This window comes from Podarcis muralis, chromosome 4 (genome assembly GCF_964188315.1).
Source record: "Podarcis muralis chromosome 4, rPodMur119.hap1.1, whole genome shotgun sequence".
Taxonomy (NCBI): domain Eukaryota; kingdom Metazoa; phylum Chordata; class Lepidosauria; order Squamata; family Lacertidae; genus Podarcis; species Podarcis muralis.
In genome coordinates this window covers 18,253,440-18,274,539 of record NC_135658.1, presented here as the reverse complement: position 1 = coordinate 18,274,539, position 21,100 = coordinate 18,253,440, and the positions used below count along the sequence as shown (strand labels likewise).

The 21,100-nt window shown below is 44.6% G+C and overlaps 1 protein-coding gene across 4 annotated transcripts in view; it reads right to left on the bottom strand.

Moving 5' to 3' along the window:
- Positions 1 to 238: 238 nt before the first annotated feature.
- Positions 239 to 21,100, bottom strand: part of PIWIL4 (piwi like RNA-mediated gene silencing 4) — a 37,819-nt gene continuing 16,957 nt past the window's right edge. For all 4 annotated transcript variants that reach the window (XM_028726100.2, XM_028726097.2, XM_028726099.2 and 1 more), the window contains exons 6-21: positions 20,837 to 20,958; positions 20,132 to 20,212; positions 19,567 to 19,764; positions 18,835 to 18,946; positions 18,445 to 18,568; positions 17,399 to 17,516; positions 15,854 to 15,965; positions 15,405 to 15,589; positions 8,998 to 9,070; positions 7,856 to 8,056; positions 7,087 to 7,190; positions 6,590 to 6,660; positions 4,275 to 4,428; positions 3,967 to 4,095; positions 1,759 to 1,906; positions 239 to 706 (exon numbers count right to left, since the gene is read on the bottom strand). In XM_028726100.2, coding sequence (XP_028581933.2) covers positions 590 to 706; positions 1,759 to 1,906; positions 3,967 to 4,095; positions 4,275 to 4,428; positions 6,590 to 6,660; positions 7,087 to 7,190; positions 7,856 to 8,056; positions 8,998 to 9,070; positions 15,405 to 15,589; positions 15,854 to 15,965; positions 17,399 to 17,516; positions 18,445 to 18,568; positions 18,835 to 18,946; positions 19,567 to 19,764; positions 20,132 to 20,212; positions 20,837 to 20,958 — 2,049 coding nt within the window. In that variant the 3' untranslated portion in view covers positions 239 to 589. The remainder of the gene's footprint in view (positions 707 to 1,758; positions 1,907 to 3,966; positions 4,096 to 4,274; positions 4,429 to 6,589; positions 6,661 to 7,086; positions 7,191 to 7,855; positions 8,057 to 8,997; positions 9,071 to 15,404; positions 15,590 to 15,853; positions 15,966 to 17,398; positions 17,517 to 18,444; positions 18,569 to 18,834; positions 18,947 to 19,566; positions 19,765 to 20,131; positions 20,213 to 20,836; positions 20,959 to 21,100) is intronic.

The window sequence follows — 21,100 nt, the reverse complement described above, 5'->3', positions numbered from 1 at the left end:
TCTATATATAAACCAACAAGTATATCAGTTCCATTTGAAACGCAGAATTCAAACACATCCTTCAGCAGGGTCTTCTTTGTATTCAAGCCTTTCTCCTACCTTGTCTTTGCAAATACTGAACTATATTTGTTAGATAAAATGTCCTGCTCTTAATCACCAGGGTTTAAGGCAGGGTGAAATAATGCTATCAAAAGACAGCTATCTAGGCTCCAACTAGAAACAGATAAAAACAACAATAAACTGGGCCCAAATAATTTTATGTCAATAAGGGGAGGGGGAGACAAGTTTTACATACAAACAGAATATAACTTTAATTTTAAAACCAACCATTCAGCTTTATACAAACAGCCCTCTTCTAAAGTATCTCCAAACTTGAACTCAAACATCTATGTGGAAAAATAATCAACTTGAAAGAATACAGATACATGCTCAAAGGCATCTCACAGACATATATATAAAACCTTAAACATGACTAAAACACTTGCTCCATGATCACCAGTAGGAATCGAGGTTTGTTGCTTCAATTCTAACAGAAACTTCTTTTTTAAACAAAGACAAAACCTCTTGACAGTTGCCACTTCAACACCATTCACAGATAGAAAAGTTTGTCAGCGAGCGCCAGGTTTGGCTCTCTGTGGATGCTCTGGCCCACCAAGAAAGTCAGCTTGCTGGCATACTGGCATGGCGCTGGGACTCTTATTAGGCCCTAGAAAGCAAATGGGAAGAGTATATCAGAGGTCTTGCTCCATCACCTTCTGCTGAAACCGGCTAGCTGCTTCCAGTGTCTTTAAAATAGATGAAACAAGACTCTGTGAATTCTTCAGCCAGCAGTATCCAACATGCGTACATGACATTTAACCGAGAAATAGGTCTGTACAATCAAAATGCAGCCTATCCAAGTATTAGTTTGTTGGAGTTTGTTTTCTCCTTTAATACAATTATACACAATGATTGGTTTGCTCATTTTTATTTATGTATGGAAAAGCAGTGCATTCAACCATGTGAACCCCCCACCCTTCCATTAAAAAGAAAACCCACACACCTTCAACTACTGCTTGCACGAACTAGTTTACTGTGTGTGCTGCCTGAATTTCCCACGGTTGGATGGGTACTAGATTTGAGATGGCAACGAGGTTCAACTGGATTATGGACAGGTACTGTTGCCTAAATGCCATATTCCGTGCCAGCTAATATTCATCCTCAACCCCAAACAGGGTACTGAGCGAGAAGATGGTGGCCACCAATCATTAAAGCTGGGCTGTGAATTTTTTGTGTGTGCAGAGGGAAGCATTTTGGCCCAGCCCTAAAGAGACATAAACTCTGCAAGTGTTTTTCTCTTATCTGCATAGTTCTGTCTATTGCTTCTCTTAAAAATAAGAAGAAAGCAATAGCTCACTTGCGGATCTTCCTCACTCACCAGCTGAAAGCTGGTATTTTGTAACAACTACACAGTACACGGGACAAAAGGAAGTTTGCACCAATGTACAGAGCACAATGCTGAACAATTTGTGACTCAGCTGACCAGCTGTGTATGCAACCGCCAGGTGCTTGATAATTTGCTTGTTCTCTCAATTCCGGGGGCAACAGAAACAGGTAGACTGCATTTTTGACATCGATAGCTGCAAGTTGGACAGGGCTGATCCTATGTAAGAGGAAGAGGGCACTGGCGCTACTTGAAAAGGAGGCCAATCCTTTCCTAACTTCGTGTGGGAGGAAAAGGAAGGCAATTAACTATCTGGATGCAACTGTGTCACTTACAGGCCAGTTGTAGTACAGGTGGCACATCTTATATGTAAAACGCTGCATATGGTCTGGCTTGAATCCATTCTCATCATAAACCACATTGTAGTATGTGGGATTGACAGTGCCCTGGCGGGCAAGTTGGCTAATTAAGAAGAAGTCGTACCTGTTGGGCAACATTAGAATTAGAAGAAGGAAGACGTCAATGTAATATGTTCTAACTACTACTACTATTATGATGATAATAAAAACTATATTGATAAAAGCAATTATTAATATGAATAATATGAATATTAGTTGCTACCCAGGGCTCCTTTGGGAAGGGTGGAATATAAATGCAAATTAATAATAATCACCATATACTAAGTTAATGGGCTTGCTTATGCTTTTTGGACACATATAAAGCAGCAGAAATCTTATTTTTCAAGGGCAACTCTAAGTGCCAACGTTACGCATCCATACATGGTCATCCTGGCTCTACCACTATAGAGTATTTAATCGTTAGAGCAATCCTGTGAAGAAGGGTAGGCAGAGAGAAAGTGACTGGCCACCCAGTGAATGTCACAGCTTAGTGGGGATTCAAATGAGGTCTTCTCAGTTTAAAACCAAAACTGTTATACTGCACTGGCTATCAATTTTGGCCATCCAAATTAATAATAATAATAGCAGCAGCAATTTGGTGTTTCTTTCCCTAATGCAGGAATGAGGAACCTGTGGCCCTCGGGATGCTGCTGGGTTACAATTTCCATCATCCCTGACCACTGATCATGCTGACCAGAGCTGATGCAAGCTGAGGTCCAAGAACATGTGGAGGTTCCTGCAGGCTTCCCACACCTACCCTAATCTGAAGCTTTCCATGTTCTGCCCTGAGTACTGCCAAGCTCCTGTGCATTTGTTTTAATGGAGAGGCAGTTCTGCACATGCAGGAGGGTGGGTGCAGAGCTACACCTTTCACCAGAGTTAGTCTTCAAGCGAGGTGGCAGCCTGTGCCCATAACTAATCAATGGGACGACCATAGGGAACACCATTAAGCTTCCTGTCTAAATTAGGTCTGCTAACATTTTATTTGTTCCACACATGCAGTTGTAAATGGCTACTGGTTACCACAACCATCTCAGCGATATCTCTGCAACAATCCTGAGAGTTAGGTTAGGCTGAGTTTTGAGCGACTGGCCTAAGGAGACCCAGAGAATTGGGATTTGAGTCCAGCTCTCCCCAGTCAAAGTCCATCACTCTAACCACTGTAGTATCTTATTGGCTCTCAATTATAAGCTATCTTGCTATATCCATAAAAAGATAAAATACTTGCACAGCACATGATTCGGGAGTTTCAATATCTACTAGTGACTGCAAGTATGGGTCTGGGTCAGGGGTAGCCAATGTGGTACCTTCCACACACTGCTGGACTTTAACTCCTATTAGCGTGACTAAAGGTGATGGCTGGTGTGATTTGTCACCACATTGTCTACCCCTGGCCCAGAATGTGATTCTGCATTAATGCAGAATATAAAGGTATGATCTTGTAGTGAAAGCCAAAAAGATTGGGGACCAGAAAAGATACTGTTTTGGGGCATCACTGATATGGAGACCTGTGCTCTTCTTTATTAAACCAAGACTACGGGTGGTGACCATTTTAGGCACATCCAATGGACATGCAATTGCAAATGCACGGGTCCTTTTGGACCCGGAACAAGGCAGAATGCGGGGAGGGCAGAATGGAGTGGAACGGGGCAGGCTTATACATACTCCAGCGAGGTGCATGGGGGACAGAAACAGAACTCCTGCACAAAATGGTCACCGCCTGTAGTTAGAAGGTGAAATTTTAAAGAAGAAATTGAGCAACTGACTTGGCTTGCTTCCACAAGGCATTGAGGCACAAGACTCAGACGGTGACTGTTTACTCACCCTACCCTCTGCAAACATTGCTGGTTGAGGGGACCTGTTACAGATCCCGCTGCCTGGAGCCCTTCAGATTCATTGAACATGAACCTTCGTAACATCATGTAAAAAGAATTCCCATTTAACGCAGCATCTGGTTATCCAATTGTCCAGTCTGTCAGAACATTCTGGAATAGCTATTACTTTGAACAACCAAGCAAAGAAATAGGGCAGAAGTATTCAAGAGAGGGAGCCTTCCTGGTTTGGAGCTGATAGAAACTGCTTAATAAGCTCATCTCACTTAGCCAATCACCTCACTTTCGTAGTTGTGCCAATATCTATACTTGCCATTCAGGTCGAGTAGCCTCTGTGTCAATAATTGTCCCAACAGGAGGGTTTTGCAGGCTTCTGTTGGTCTCGATGAAGAAACGCTGAAGGCATTTCTTCCTGACCACAATCATCGATAGTTTGGCTCTTCTGATGTAAAAAGAAAGACATTTGAAAAGGTCAATCAGTGATGCAGGGCTAACCATGCGTTCTTTGCCACCACTGCTAAATGAGAGATGCTGATAAAGAACAAGTCTTGCTTCCAGCAATCATGATTGTTTCAAACTACCTGCCTGGTAAAGGCAAAAGGCAGGACAGGATCAGTTTACCTGCAGCCACCACTGGACTCATCGAGGGCACTTAGTATCTGTGGGACTTCAAAGTCTACCACCATCTTCAGCTGTCCATCTCCAACGCCGTCACGGTACACTATTATGCGTGCAGGCAGCTGCCCATTACATGTCTGCCAATTACTTAAAGCATCTACAGAACCACAAGGAGGAAATAAAGAATGGCGTTACATAACTGATCCCACGTGGGAACAAGCTGGTCATATGTAAGCTTCCCTTCACATTGACACTACAGATGAAACAAAAATGAATGAACTTTTATCTTTAGGCACAAAGGCTTTTAGTTGTTGTTTTAAAAAGCTGGTGTTACTTGCTCAAGAATGAATGGCACTAGAGATGGGCAACAGATCAGCCTTCTCCAGTCCGATACCCTCCCAATGTTATGGACTACAACTTCCATCAGCTGTGCTGCCTGGGACTGATAGAAGTTGTAGTCCAAAGCTTCTGGTGAGCACCTGCTCAGGAAAGGCTGCAACAGACACCTGCCTATTGCATGGTGTATAGCAGGGGTAGGCAACCTAAGGCCTGGGGGCCGGATGCGGCCCAATCACCTTCTAAATCCGGCCCGCAGACAGTGTGTTTTTACATGAGAAGAATGTGTCCTTTTATTTAAAATGCATCTCTGGGTTATTTGTGGGGCCTGCCTGGTGTTTTACATGAGTGGAATGTGTGCTTTTATTTAAAATGCACCTCTGGGTTATCTGTGGGGCATAGGAATTCATTCATTTTTTTCAAAATCTAGTCCGGCCCACCACATGGTCGAGGGACAGCTGAAAAAGGTTGCTGACCCCTGGTGTATACAAATGATACTTGTGACTTTCCATCATCCTTAGCCGATCATCCCTATCTATTCATCATGACCAAGGCAGATGGGAGATGGAGTTCAGCATTATTTCGAGGGTCACATATTCCACCATTCCTGATATGTACAATAAGCCCATTATCTCCTCTGGTAAACACGTTTTGCAGACTGATGTAGTATTTAAAAATCCTATTTGACAGTATGCAACAGTGGGAACAAAATAAATAAAATGCAGGTAAGTCTGGTAAGCTACCATGATAAACACAGTATACCATAGGAAGCTGCCTTATACAGTCAGATCATTTTATATCCAGCTCAATATTGTATGTGCTGATTGGCAGTGACTTTCCAGGCTTTAAAGATGGGGGATCTCTCCCAGCCCTGCCTGAAGATGCTGGCAATTGAACCTATGACCTTTGCATGTGAAGTATGTTCTGTTTGCTAGGAGTCATCCATAGTCCTTCCCCAAATAGTCACAGCAACCTAGCAGAACCTCCAAACCCTATTTTTGCTGCCTAATAAAGTATCTGGTAGGCCACATAGCAAAGGGCCCCAATCTCTTGACTTATGGTTGGCTGGATAGAACCATCTGTCAGTCAAGACCCACTTGAGTCAGACACTCTTTAAAATATTAAGTGTTGTGATGCAGTTTTTGTCCCTGCAACTGATGCCTGATGCAATCAACACCAAAGATGACCACTGAGAATAAGTTTTGTAGTGCTTGGCCTACAGTAGAAACAGTGAGACTAATATCCTGGTACAGTCATACCTCGGGATAAATACGCTTCAGGTTGAACACTTTCGGGTTGCGCTCCGCGGCGACCCAGAAGTAACGGAGTGCAATACTTCCGGGTTTCGCCGCTCGCGCATGCGCAAACGGTAAAAATGACATCACATTCTTTTCAGGATGCGAACGGGGCTCCGGAATGGATCCCGTTCGCGTCCCGAGGTACCACTGTATGATGTTTTATTTTGATCTGCATACTTGCTCTTTCATTCCCTCATTTTGAATAAACTGCTGAAGCAGGAGGGGAGCCAGGCTGAAGTTGCCAAGCAGGAGACTTAGAATTCAGCTGGCTATTTCCCTACTCCTGAGAAGGCCACTGTTAGGCAGTGGGAATCCAGTGCCCCTTGCCATAGGTGACTCCTAAGAGGGTCGTGGCAGCAGAGAGACAGAAGAATAGGACAGGACTCCCTGGAGCTATTAGGCAACCTTGCAGGGTTGGTGCTGGAGCAGGGTTCAGCCTACTGTTACAGGCCTTCATGTGCAGCCCAAGGACTGTGCATAATTTGACAGACCACACAAATTGTATGGGCTTGATGTACAAGTACAGTGCCTTCCAGTCAGTTTCTGAACCCAGTTCAAGGTGCTGCTGCTGTTTACTTTTAGCTTGGGACCCAGATACATGAAGGATCATCTACTCCCCCACCTCAAGAAATAAACGTTCAACCATTCAGTATATTTCACTAATTTATACAGCAGCACCCCTACCTTTCATGCAGACCTTTAAACAATCTGCAATGTTTGATCCTGAATTTTGCAGCATGCAACGAGAATACCACCTGGACATAAAAGGAAATAAAATTTGTTTTGAGGTTATAGCAGTACAGGCTTATTAAACTCTAAGTCTATTCGGAGTCCTCTATTGCCTTCACGGAGGTTCTGTACACTCCTACATCACCAAGAGAAACCACAAATAGGTTGGGGGGGCACCAGCTGCTGAACCCTATCATGTTTACTTGTCTTACAGGAAATTGATTTGAGAGATGTAGCTCCAGATACTTGTGATACAAATGCCCATGCTTTGTTCCCATTTCCCATGGGAAATAATGAAATATCCGAAAGATCAGCATTCATGCCCACACAGTGCATCAACAGAACAGCTGACAAGTACATGGGAACTGCACCTTTACATTACATAGTTACTGAGCTTCCACTGCAGTGACAATCTCCTGAGAAGCGTCGAGCTAGTGAATCAAGAATCTTACCGAGTCAGTTGTAAATTAGAGCTGGTCACAAATCCAATAACTGAACTTCCTTTGGTCAAAGCATCTTTGTTGACATCAATGCCGACCACCATGACGGACTTCAGCTGTTGAGTAAACAGTAAATAGAATCAGAGGCTGCATACATTAGAATCACCATGCCAGATCAGACCAAAGGCCCATTTACTCCTGCATCCTGTTCTCATATGGGACACAGGTGGTGCTGTGGGTTAAACCACAGAGCCTAGGACTTGCTGATCAGAAGGTCGGCGGTTCGAATCCCCGCAAGGGAGTGAGCTCCCGTTGCTCGGTCCCTACTCCTGCCAACCTAGCAGTTCAAAAGCACGTCAAAAGTGCAAGTAGATAAATAGGTACCACTCTGGCAGGAAGGTAAACGGCGTTTCCGTGCGCTGCTCTGGTTCGCCAGAAGTGTCTTAGTCATGCTGGCCACATGACCCGGAAGCTGTACGCCGGCTCTCTCGGCCAATAAAGCGAGATGAGCACCGTAACCCCAGAGTCGGCCACGACTGGACCAAATGGTCAGGGGTCCCTTTACCTTACCTGTTCTCATAGTGGCCAACCAGATGCCAGGATGGAGGGACTGCAAGCAGGACTTGAGTGCAATAGCCCTTTCCTCACTTGTGAACCCTACACAACTGGTACTCAGTGGCATACAACCTTTGATTCTGGAGGAGGTAGTAGATCAGCATGATAAAGGCCTGCTTTGTTTGGAAGTGGCAGTGTGGGGGTGGATGTAAACAAAACTACTTACTGGTATCTCAACTGCCCATGGTGACCCTCCAAGCTTACAGGTGATCTGCATGGCAATTTTTGTGGCTACGCTCATCATCATCCCTTGCTTGCTCAGGGTGCGAGCAAGCACACACTGGCTAGGGATGGGCCGCTCAAGACTTAAGAACTTCTTCACAGCATCGTAACAGTCCTTCTTGTTGGAAGGCAACACACACAGCACCTAAAAGTGGCACAACAGACAAGCAGATTCAGTCCCTGAGGTTTGCTCACAAGCCAGGCTTGCTCAATCCTTGATTCAGCATTACACAGCTGGAACTCTCCTGAAGGAGGAGAGAAAGTGGCATCAGCTGCCAATTGCACCACCCCAAGGATGCCTTTAAGCCACCAGAAGTAGCTTGTCAGGATTTTCTTACATGTAACATGTAGTACAAATGTCAGATTAATTGAAAACGAGTTTCCAAATCAGGAAAAGCTGCCCAAAGCAGAGTGGTTAGCTGCAAGAGCCATCCAAAACTTCTAATTGTTTAATTGAATTTTATACTTGGGAAAAAAATACTTTTTACATTTTGAAAATAGAAAAATTACAAACTAAACACCCCACCCCACCCCAGTTTACCCAACCTGAAGGCATAGCTAAGAGCTTTAAATTTGATGCAGTATGGAGTGGCAAGAATTCTGAAAACCCCCACTGCAATTTTTTGGATTACAAACGCAGTGGATTACAAACTATAGTCCTTGATAACTTTGGTATAATTTGCAAAGTTGTGGTTGAGAACTAGGGCAGAGGGTGAGGATACCAGGACAAATGCTGACAAAGTCTGCATACACACCATAAACTTAAAACACAAGACTTCCTCCACCCTCAGATCCTGAGAGCTGTAGTTTGTTAAGGGTGCTGGGAATTGTAGCTCTGTGAGGGATAAATTACGGATTTCAAGATTATCTGGGAGAAGTAATGTATCACGTATATGCAGTCAAGGTGAACAGGAAAAGAAATTGTACCATACAAAAATCATCATCATAGAAAGCAGCCTATTGCGCTGCCTTCTCTAGAAGGACCAATTTCCAATAGCTTCCTTCCAGCCACCTTGAACATCAGCAGGCAACATACACGCCTCTCTTCAAACACATTTGAAAAGCAACTCAAATATGCATACGCACCAGCTGTAACTCAGGATTCACATACTGTTGCAGAGCTCGAATAAATGCTGAGGGGTTCTCCTGCACTGGTATGCTGCAGACAAAGATCAGAAAGCAATGGGGAACATTAGAAATGCTAACACTGTAATTGGCAGTCCAAAGGACATCTCTCAGGACACAGCATTCCACCGGCTTCTTGGGAAAATGATATCAAACCCAGGACAGAATTCATCAGCAGTTCAGGAGAGATTAATAATGCACAAAATTACAGTGGTGGGAAGAGGAAGGATGATCCATGAAAATAGAATTGCATTGGTTTTTTTTGGCCCAAGTAAAACATCATGAAGTTGTGATACATACACCCCCCAGGATAGTAATACAGGCAACTCCCCATTTATGCATGCCTACATGAATTTGTGTATAATTGGAATACCCAATGAAAAAGCCTGAAAACACTCCATTCCGTTCCTACCCCTTTTCTGACGTCCAGTACAGGGTTGATTCAACAAATACTTTTCTCCACTACTCTGTGACATTTGCAAACAGAATATGGTAAGGGAGGAATCCTTCTTAAGACTATTGCCCCCAGTACAATTCCAAGAGGAAGCCTGGCTGAATTCAGTGGAACTTACTTCAGAGACACCATGCTTTCAATTCTACTGTTACAAGAACGCATATTTCAGTCTAAAACCGCTTCATTCATGGTCAGTCATTACTTTCCCACTTCAGTAAGAAAATCAGACATGAAGCCAATGCAAGGGATTTCTGTGCCAACCCTCTTGCTCCCAATGAAGTCTGCCAAGAGCAGGAGAAAGCCTAACTATAGAGATATTGCCAGAGCATAATTACAGACCAACCCCTCGCAGCTGGTGGAGCTTTGGTACTGTTGCCAGCTCGTGTTGGCTAGATTACCCTGCCAGGATTCTGACATATTCTAGGACTGGAGCCACTCAATAAAAAGGAGAGGCGGGGAGAGACAAAGCATATTAAGTTATGGAGTTGCAAAGATCAATACAAGCCCTGTGTGAATGCCTGTCTTTAAAGTTTCAGAGCAAACCATGCAAAATCTGTTCACGGACAGCAGGTTTTATCTGGACCAGAGAATATATGAGCCCCTACCAACAAAGGAATGTAGGATATGCTGATTAAAGATAAACCATCACATCAAATGAAAACTATACAATCCTTGGATTTTTCTCTATAGCAAAGTCAACATAAAGTGGGTTTGTAAATGTGGAATGCTTCAAAAAGTTAATATTTGCAAAACCCATCTGTGTGTGAATTTCTACTGGAAAATCAACTTGGGTTGACTTCACCAGTTATAAATTGCGTGAATCAGCTACTACTCATGGCCTGCATTGATGTAAAATGCACAGGCAGAAAAGTAGTGAAGTGGGGATTTAGTTTTTATGACCTGAAAGTCCTCGTTTGCTTGAAATTCCACTGTTTAACATGGACCATCAAACCATGGCCAGAGTTAGAGATATCTGAGATATGAGTCATCAAGGTTGATTAAGTTAGCACACAAATATTGAAGAACTTCAACATAAAAAATTAGCAAGGAGGAAGGTTATACAAAAGCCAGGAGTTTTCAATGTCTCCCACCAAGTTCTATACTCATGCTGACTACTAGCTGGCATCCAGCCAGCCTTGCAGAGAATGAAGCTTTCCAAATACCACAAATAATGTGGTTCTGTGCTACCCAGTGCGATAAGCTCCATCCTGCATGTGCTGGCAGTAGCACGTGACTGAACTGCTACTTGTTTTTGTTGTTTTATCTTTTTGTACACTGCTTTGAGGTGTTTGTTAAAAAAAGAAACCAATTAAACAGTGTCTACATTTTATGGGGGGGGGGAAATAGTAAGGAACCACCATACATGGAGGGACGCGGGTGGCGTTGTGGGTTAAACCACAGAGTCTAGGACTTGCCGATCAGAAGGTCGGCAGTTCGAATCCCCGCGACGGGGTGAGCTCCCATTGCTCAGTCCCTGCTCCTGCCAACCTAGCAGTTTGAAAGCACGTCAAAGTGCAAGTAGATAAATAGGTACCGCTCCAGCGGGAAGGTAAACGGTGTTTCCGTGCGCTGCTCTGGTTCGCCATGCTGGCCACATGACCCGGAAGCTGTACACCGGCTCCCTCGGCCAATAAAGCGAGATGAGTGCTGCAACCCGAGAGTCGGTCACAACTGGACCTAATGGTCAGGGGTCCCTTTACCTCAGCATTTCCGGGTGCTGCTCTGGTTCGCCAGAAGCAGCTTGGTCATCCTGGCCACATGACCCGGAAGCTGTCTGCGGACAAACGCCGGCTCTCTTGGCCAATAAAGCGAGATGAGCGCCCCAACCCCAGAGTCGGTCACGACTGGACCTAATGGTAAGGGGTCCCTTTACCTTTACCTACCATACATGGCAATTTCAAACTGCCACCACATACTCAAAGGTTGCCCGCTATCCATCCTTTAGCATGCTTGATATACACAGGACAAAAGGGAAGCACACTGCTGTTTGTTGCACATACCTTATGCAGCAGCAAACTTGGGGGCCTGCCTCCAAGAGTTCCTAAGATCAGTGGTTTTTCAGCCAGTGTGCCATGGCACTCTGGGGTGCCTTGAATGATGGTCAGGGGTGCCGCAGGCAACAATGGCCTCTGTCCCTCTTTCCTTCCTTCCCTCCTCTGATGCCCTCTCATGTTTCTGCCTCCCAAAAGCTGTTTGTTGCAGCAACCCTGGCTACAAGCTCCCCAGGCAAATGGTGCCTCTGGGGCTGGGCAGGGGTGCTGGTTGCCAGGAGTTGAGGCGGCCTTGGAGTAAGCCAGCAAGCAGGCGAGGGAGTCCAGCTAGCCAGTCCACCAGCCATTGCTGTTGGGAATGGACAGGCAAAGCCACTCCCGAACTAAGGAGGGGGGGGGGTTGCGGGCTCACGCCCCCGTCCACATTCTCGCGGGGCTGGCGTCAGCCTCGCGGGACTCAGGGATTCCCCAGCCTCTTTATTATTCATCGCCCCCAGCGCCAGCCAATCGGCTGGCGGCAGGGGCGGGGTTTTCTAGGTGCACTTAAGGTCAGGGAAGCCCTGGCTCGCCCCCTTTCTCTCTCTTCAGCAGCAGCGGTTTCCCACCCACCCGCCCGCCCTCTAGCTTCACAGGGGACTTTGCTATGGGCTTTGGCTGGTCGCCGCAAGGGGCCTGGTAGGAGTTTTTCCATTTGGCTAATTGGCTGGATTTAGAAGCCACTTGGTTTTTTCGCCTACCTCGTAGCAAAACGTCACAACTCTCTGGGTTTTGGCAGTTAGTCATTGGCAGGGGTGTTGTTGTTGTTGTGTAGTCGTTTAGTCGTGTCCGACTCTTCGTGACCCCATGGACCAGAGCACGCCAGGCACTTCTGTCCTCCACTGCCTCCCGCAGTTTGATCAAACTCATGCTGGTAGCTTCAAGAACACCATCCAACCATCTCGTCTTCTGTCGTCCCCTTCTCCTTGTGCCCTCCATCTTTCCCAACACCAGGGTCTTTTCCAGGGAGTCTTCTCTTCTCATGAGGTGGCCAAAGTATTGGAGCCTCAGCTTCACGATCTGTCCTTCCAGTGAGCACTCAGGGCTGATTTCCTTAAGAATGGAGAGGTTTGATCTTCTTGCAGTCCATGGGACTCTCAAGAGTCTCCTCCAGCACCATAATTCAAAAGCATCAATTCTTCGGTGATCAGCCTTCTTTATGGTCCAGCTCTCACTTCCATACATCACTACTGGGAAAACCATGGCTTTAACTATACGGACCTTTGTTGGCAAGGTGATTTCTCTGCTTTTTAAGATGCTGTCTAGGTTTGTCATTGCTTTTCTCCCAAGAAGCAGGCGTCTTTTAATTTCGTGGCTGCTGTCACCATCTGCAGTGATCATGGAGCCCAAGAAAGTAAAACCTCTCACTGCCTCCATTTCTTCCCCTTCTATTTGCCAGGAGGTGATGGGACCAGTGGCCATGATCTTCATTTTTTTGATGTTGAGCTTCAAACCATATTTTGCGCTCTCCTCTTTCACCCTCATTAAAAGGTTATTTAATTCCTCCTCACTTTCTGCCATCTGCCATATGTGTCATCTGCATATCTGAGGTTGTTGATATTTCTTCCGGCAATCTTAATTCCGGCTTCGGATTCATCCAGCCCAGCCTTTCGCATGATGAATTCTGCATATAAGTTAAATAAGCAGGGAAACAATATACAGCCTTGTCGTACTCCTTTCCCAATTTTGAACCAATCAGTTGTTTCATATCCAGTTCTAACTGTAGCTTCTTGTCCCACATAGAGATTTCTCAGGAGACAGATGAGGTGATCAGGCACTCCCATTTCTTTAAGAACTTGCCATAGTTTGTTGTGGTCGACACAGTCAAAGGCTTTTGCATAGTCAATGAAGCAGAAGTAGATGTCTTTCTGGAACTCTCTAGCTTTCTCCATAATCCAGCGCATATTTGCAATTTGGTCTCTGGTTCCTCTGCCTCTTCTAAATGCAGCTTGCACTTCTGTGAGTTCTCGGTCCACATACTGCTTGAGCATAACCTTGCTAGCGTGTGAAATGAGTGCAATTGTGCGGTAGTTGGAGCATTCTTTGGCACTGCCCTTCTTTGGGATTGGGATGTAGACTGATCTTCTCCAATCCTCTGGCCACTGCTGAGTTTTCCAAACTTGCTGGCATATTGAGTGTAGCACCTTAACAGCATCATCTTTTAAAATTTTAAATAGGCAGGGGTATTGTTATGCAAATGAAGTTGGGGGGGAGGAACGCCATCACCTCCCCCAAATGTTGAAGGGTAGTTCGTTAAGGGACTCTGGGGGGCGTCGCCTCGTCCGAAACCTACGGAGGCTAGGGCCTAAAGCACGCTCCCGAGCGGTAACCCCTTGGGGAGCGCCTAGGGATGTGCATCTCGGGGGCTCCCCCTGTTGGTGCTTAACCCTTTCCGGTTAGACCGGATAGTCTGTTAGGGCCAATGCCTAAAGCCAATACCACTCTTAAAAAAGGTAAGGTCAAGGTACCAATGCCCGTACGGGCCAGTCTTGCCAGACTCTAGGGTTGTGCGCTCATCTCACTCTATAGGCCGGGAGCCAGCGCTGTCCGCAGACACTTCCGGGTCACGTGGCTAGCGTGACAAGCTGCATCTGGCGAGCCAGCGCAGCACACGGAAACGCCGTTTACCTTCCCGCTGGTAAGCGGTCCCTATTTATCTACTTGCACCCGAGGGTGCTTTCGAACTGCTAGGTTGGCAGGCGCTGGGACCGAACGACGGGAGCGCACCCCGCCGCGGGGATTCGAACCGCCGACCTTTTGATCGGCAAGCCCTAGGCGCTGAGGTTTTACCCACAGCGCCACAATACCACTCTTACCTGTAATCAATAAAGTTGTGGCCATTTTTTGCCCATTAACCTAAAATTCTGGTGTCCGTTGTCTTTATTTACTCCATCTGTGGGAGGGGGCGGGCATTGGCTTAAAATGGGGGGCACCCTTTGCGTGGACGCATGCAGCCCCTAGATCTGGAGCAGCTCCAACAGCATAGGCTTGGCCTTGCCTTCCCTCAGGTGGGATACCTGGAGGTCTCCGCCTACCTCAGTCAGTTGTCCAATCCCACCTGGGGGAAGCGTTGCCAAGGAGACCAGGCCAGGTAGGGGAGGGATTACCTGCCCACACAATAGAGGGAGGATCTTACCTGGGAATCCTCACTTGGCTCCAGAGCTTCTCCCACCCTACCCACCCTCAGTTAATGTCTTATTTTGCAGGTTAACTTTTCTTCACAGGTATGCGGGCGCTGCTACGTTAAGGTCGCTGTTAAAGGGCCGGAAAGGAATTTCCCTGCATTGGCAGGTTTCGCCTTTCCCGTAGCAAAACATCACAACTTTGGGGGTATCAGGCCTTGGGCGGAATCCTTTAGTCCATCTTCCTCTTTGCGGCGGCGATACCAGGGTTCCCCGTTAAAGGGGTTTCTGAAGGGAGGCTTTGGTCGTATGCCGAAAGGTCGTCATTGCTCTCCCCTGCGGAGGCGGCGTAATGGGGATGGCTATCTCTGCTTGAACATATGTTCTCCAGAGCCGGCCCATCCCCCCCCCACACACTGGATAACCCTGATGCTCCCTAGGTCCCCAGCTGGGGACCGGGGAGGGAGAACGCCCAATGCCTGAGCCAAGGTCTACCCACATTTGAAATTTAATAAAGTTGTGGCCAATTTAATCCCATAGCACGTTGTCTTGAGTCGTTATTCCACATGACGGGGGGACCGCGCGGGATCTGGGGACTCCGCCTGTCCACGCAAATGCATCACTGTCACATTTACACTTTGCATTTTTAGATATGCACACTTAAAAATATCTTACACACACACCCATTATAACCCCAAACCCACCATGTATGAAAAAGAGTGAGGTAAAGAAGAAAACAAGATTTGTTATCTGAATCTCTCTCACACTTTTGGATATTCAATGTGGAATCCCATGGGTCCTCCCACTCGTCTCAAACAGTTCATGAGACTATGTGCAAGCTCCGAGTTTCTGCTGCTGCACAACAGTATCCAGCTCTGCAGATGTGCCACTCCTATCATCTTCATATTACGCATATCTCTGAACCAGTCATTGGCATTCATTGGCATGCACTGCAAGAAGAAAAAGAGATGCAAATGACCCCAGTAATTTGAGGGAGAAAGCTTATGTATAAACTGTCAACTAACAGGAACTTCAAATGACCTTAAATAGTACAGAAGTTCAGAATCTCCCTCCAAGGACTCACACACATAGACAAATGCCGCTGTGCACAGGAACTATTCTAATAGCCAAAGGCAACGTTTGGAATCATGTTTGAGTCTCTCTAACATTCAAGTCCAGGACATAAAATGGAACAGAGTCTCTAGAATACTTACGACTTCATTCTGCATGAGGATTTTTTCTGAGGTGACCACGCGGCCAGTCAAGGAAGCCTGGCACCCAAGCTTCAGCCCCCAGCTCTCCAATTCTAAACGCGCATCTTTGTTTCTGCAATAAAATGTGCATCCCCAATGTTATGTATGCTTGTATATAGTTTTTACAGTGTAAATAAAGGCAAAGCAGAAATTTACATTGTTGCGTGCCACCCCAATTTCCAAGTGGTACAAGATTTCAGGGATTCCAGGCACTGACCTAGGGTTCGTGTTTCTTTTGGAACAAGGGACAACAGATACTGTGGTGTCTTTACGATATACGGTTTATTTACATATATACAACCTGAGCCTATGATGAAGGGATTCACAGCAGTAACACACCAAGACCAAGTTCATTGTCTCCCACCAGCACCACCTTCTCTTCATCAAAACATACAGCTGAATGAACTTATTGGAGCTTAACCAAGCCAGTATGGTCATAACACAACTAACAATATCAGTTGCAGATGGGTAGCCGTGTTGGTCTGCCATAGTCAAAACAAAAAAAATTCCTTCCAGTAGCACCTTAAAGACCAACTAAGTTAGTTCTTGGTATGAGCTTTCGTGTGCATGCACGAAATCTGAAGAAGTGTGCATGCACACGAAAGCTCATACCAAGAACTAACTTAGTTGGAAGGAATTTTTTTTGTTTTAACAATATCAGCTGAAGGTGAAAGCAATGAATGAAAGAAAAAGCATAAATTAGTTGATACAGAATAATTCTAAAAATGCGGGGTGTTTTTTTTTAAAAACAACAACACAGAAATGTAGCAAGTTCTTTCCACACAGACAGCTGTACAGTGTCAATGACTTATTTGTAGAAACCATCCATGAATGTTTCAGGATGTTTAAAGGGGGAAATACTCTTAGTCTTTGTAATAACCAGCTATGGTACTTTAACTCCATCTAGGGGTTGCAGGCACAGAACAAAAACCACAAACACCTAAGGCTGCAATCCTCTCTATATATGCATGCCTATGTAAACTGTGGGGTATATATGTATATTCTGCCTTATGCCTTATAAGTGGTCAAAGGTGCCATTTAACAGTAAGGGCTGCAGTACTATGGAGCCTATGTCCTCAGGCCTAGCATAACTAATAAATACATAAAAACACACGTAAGTTGCATACAAAATCCAAAAAGAGAAATGTAATAAATATTAAAGTGTAGAATATGTCCATTTTCTATAACTTGAAAGCATTATTTTTTGTCCTTAAGAGTGAAAAATATGGAACAGCTTCCAGCTTCAACACAAACCAGATCCAGTCCGTAAACAGTCTGTCAATTTTCCTGTAGATCACATCACACAGAGATCATGCACACAAATATTACACTGCCTGTATCACACTTTGGGCAGCTATACTTGAAGCAGTCTCCAAGTCTAAGCATGGCAGATGCAGCAAGAGTCACGAAACATATCTTGTCGAAACCTGTTTAAGGTTTTGAAAAAGTTATCTATGCACCAAATTTGACGAAACTTATACAGTCCGTCAGATCCAGTAGAATTACCTTTGAATGTTGTCGGCTAGTCTAGACAGTCGTTGGTGCCTGCGGTCTGGGGCCAAGTGAGTTTCTTGGGCTAAATCTTTCATCAAACGGAAGTCAGAAGTCGCACGGTTGCTCAAGCCTAACAAACAATTTGTATCAGGAAATCAATCTTGGACCCATGGGGGAGGGGGGGGGGAGTTGGTAACCAAAAGCAAGGTAGGTGGCATGACTGAAAGGCAGGTAGAGAAGTGCAAAAGTATCTCATATCTCACTTCATCCAGCAAGCCTTCAATCATGATGTACTAATATTTGCACTGCCTTGCAATGATGTGTAGATAGAACATCTAAGAGCAGTTCTATGCATTTAGAGTCAACACATGGCATCACTTCAGAGTGCAGTGGGAAAGAGGAAGAGCATGTTTTAATGCTTCTCAAATGCAAAATTAAAGTAAGCAACAACAAAAAAAGCCACCCCACTCTGTACTTAGAATATGCACCGTCAAATGTTGACTGTTGGTGCCTACTCTTGTGTGTGTCAAATAAAGGACTGCCAAAGAAGTGGAGAAGGCTACACAGATAAATTATGTGTTTTGTTAATACTGCAAACAATGCTACTTCTCAACATCCCAGCCTACTCTCACAACACTCCACCATACTTTATCTTCTACATGCTTTTCAACATTTATGCCAGGAGTAAGGAAGCTGTGGCCTTCCAGAAGACTCCAATTCTCACCAGTCCCAGTCAGCATGGCCACTGGTCAGGGATGACGGAAGCTGTAGATCAACAACAACTGATGGGCCTTCTCTGCTTTAGCTGCAGATGCCAGGAATTAAACTTGGAACTTTCTGCATGCAAAGAATGTACTCTGTCATTACAGTCCATCCTCATGCAATGGGTATTCCAGATTCAACTTGCCACAATTGAAAACATCCAATTTCTCCAAAGTCAATGTGACTATAAGCCAGATCTGTAAGCCCTGAATACTGGAGGACTGAATGAAGACAAGTTCAGGCTGTTTTCTCTAAGTTCACAAAATTGCTCTAATGGGCCATTACCTGTTGCTTACCTGTCAAGTAGCAGAGTTCAGGGATAAGGTGGGCCACACGAGGTACAACAGTGCTCCTGCCCTTACTCTTAAGCTGGCTTACGAGCATGGGTTGATTTAGGTCAGTCAGGACTGCATCATACTGCTGTTCAGGGAAATTTAAAATAAGAGGTAGGCAAATTGTTCTTATTCTGTGCCCGTGGTACTTATTGGCAAGACATACACTGCACAAGGCAAAATGGGATGTCCAACTGAATTTGAGTATTTTGCATTCCTAATGACATTATCCCATATCCATTTTGCCTCAACTCTTTCCTGCATTTCACCAGTGAAATTCCACCCTTCACTTACAGCCATTTTGTAGCAATGAAAAGAATTTAGCCCTGTTGCATCACCCTGCTTCTTATTTACCTGTTTGTAGTAATCTACATAAGAGATCTGAGTGCCGTCACTTTTCTGAAATACATCTGTTGGCTTCACAGTCCACTCAATATCATCGATTCTATAGGTCTTGTTGTTGTATCTGAAATGATTAAGTGCACATTATAATGCATTTCAAAATATTATAAATATTATAAAGTGCATTTCAAAATATTATTCTGCTCTGTCATAGACCCAAAATGACCCAGCAGAATTCACTGCTTCACTAAGATTCAGCACCAATGGCAGGCACATCAGAGATGACTTACACTAAAAGAAAAGCTTGACCTACTCATAGGTGTAATGGTGTAACATGGGATCTGTGAATTCATGCAATATTGCAGTTGTCCTTCGGTGGGCCTGGGGACAAGTTGCAATTTTTCTTTTCACAGAAGGGAAGCAATGATTATGCATGAGGATTCCTGTTCCTTCCCCATCCAGGTGCCCTCATGATGTTTTGAACAAAACCTTCTACCAGCCCTAGCCAATGGTGACAACATAATCCAGATATCATCCAACCACATCCAGAGGGCCACAGGTTCGGGAAATCCACCCTATCTGACTAGAACCCAACAATCTGTTAACTTACAGGAAATAGGATTCATACAGGGAGCTCTTAAAAGTTCTGAGTGTATATCAACTGAATCTTTGCTAATTTTGCCAATTCAAATGTAGGCACCCACTTAAAATTTCCAAAAGCGACTTCCAAATAACAAACATTACCTTGTAAGGACAATAAGCCCCACCAGTTCCTTTTCACACGTTTCTGCGAAACGTGAGTTGTCCACACTTCCATAGAGGTTCATCATAAATTCCAAGACATTCTCATTGCGAAGGACTTTGTGGCTCACATCTGCACATAGCATCACTTTCTCCTCAAACTGTCCAATAGTCACAGCAAATCCTGGCCAAAGGGTCAATCTGAAAGAAAAGGATGGCAAAGACATATCTGGGTTGATCTAATAAATCCAGACTGCGCACACCCTCTGGTTCAAAGGCAGGGCATGTATATGGAGGAATGAAACTAGAATTACATTTTAAGCATGGTGGTATATAAAAGCAGAGTTCTATATTTGGACGTAGTTTAACAGCTGAAGCTTACATTTGCTGCAAAAAGATTAAGGCTGCAATTCTTACGCAGGAGCAAATCCAACTGAATCCAATGAGACTTACTTATCTGGAGTACATATGAATAGGATTGGGCTGCACATAAAACATATTGCCATACAATCAATCTACCAATAAGAGATTCAATTATGTAATTACAAGATGGGGGCAACCAACTCACTTGTGCTGGGGAATTTCCACTGGATCTGAAGGACTGTAGAAGTTTCGTCCAATCTGGTGCATAGACAACTTTTTCAAAACCCTAAATAGTAACATATGTTTAAATATGGCATGCAACAGAAGCATCATTTTCCTAATTTGTTAATTTGGCTTTCTGTGACTTGTGAACTAGGCCATTGGATGCACTGAATATATGGACCTCTTGCTAGAAAATTAAATACCGTATTTTTCGCTCTATAAAACGCACCAGACCACAAGACGCACCTAGTTTTTGGAGGAGGAAAACAAGAAAAAAAAAATCTGAATCTCAGAAGCCAGAACAGCAAGAGGGATGGCTGCGCAGTGAAAGCAGCAATCCCTCTTGCTGTTCTGGCTTCTGGGATAGCTGCGCAGCCTGCATTCGCTCCATAAGACGCACACACATTTCCCCTTACTTTTTAGGAGGGAAAAAGTGAGTCTTATAGAGCAAAAAATACAGTATTTAGTTGCAGTTATAAATGTTAACAGTGAAAGTGGCTTCATTTACTTTTTTCAATAATAAAACTGCACCCAAAGAAGTCTGGAAAGAGAAACATGATAAACTGCCAGTGATGTTTAAGGTTTTATTTTAATAGCTTGCTGTTTTATTGTTTTAGCAGTATATAAATATTATGAGCATCTTTTTATGACCAACTGATCTTGGACAATAAATTATCAAAAGGCTTACTTCTTAAAGACGATGTTTAAAAACTGAATGCACACAGGATTGCTGGGAAGCAGCTGGTGGGTTAGTGTAATAGTCATCTTCACAGTTTCATCTCTCCGGGTTACACAAGACAGTTCTGTAACCTAACCAGGGGTCAGTGGAATATATGAGTTATGCGGTTTCTCTTCAGACTACATCTTCTCATCTCTATATACAGTGGTACCTCGGGTTACAGACACTTCAGGTTACAGTCGCTTCAGGTTACAGACTCCGCTAACCCAGAAA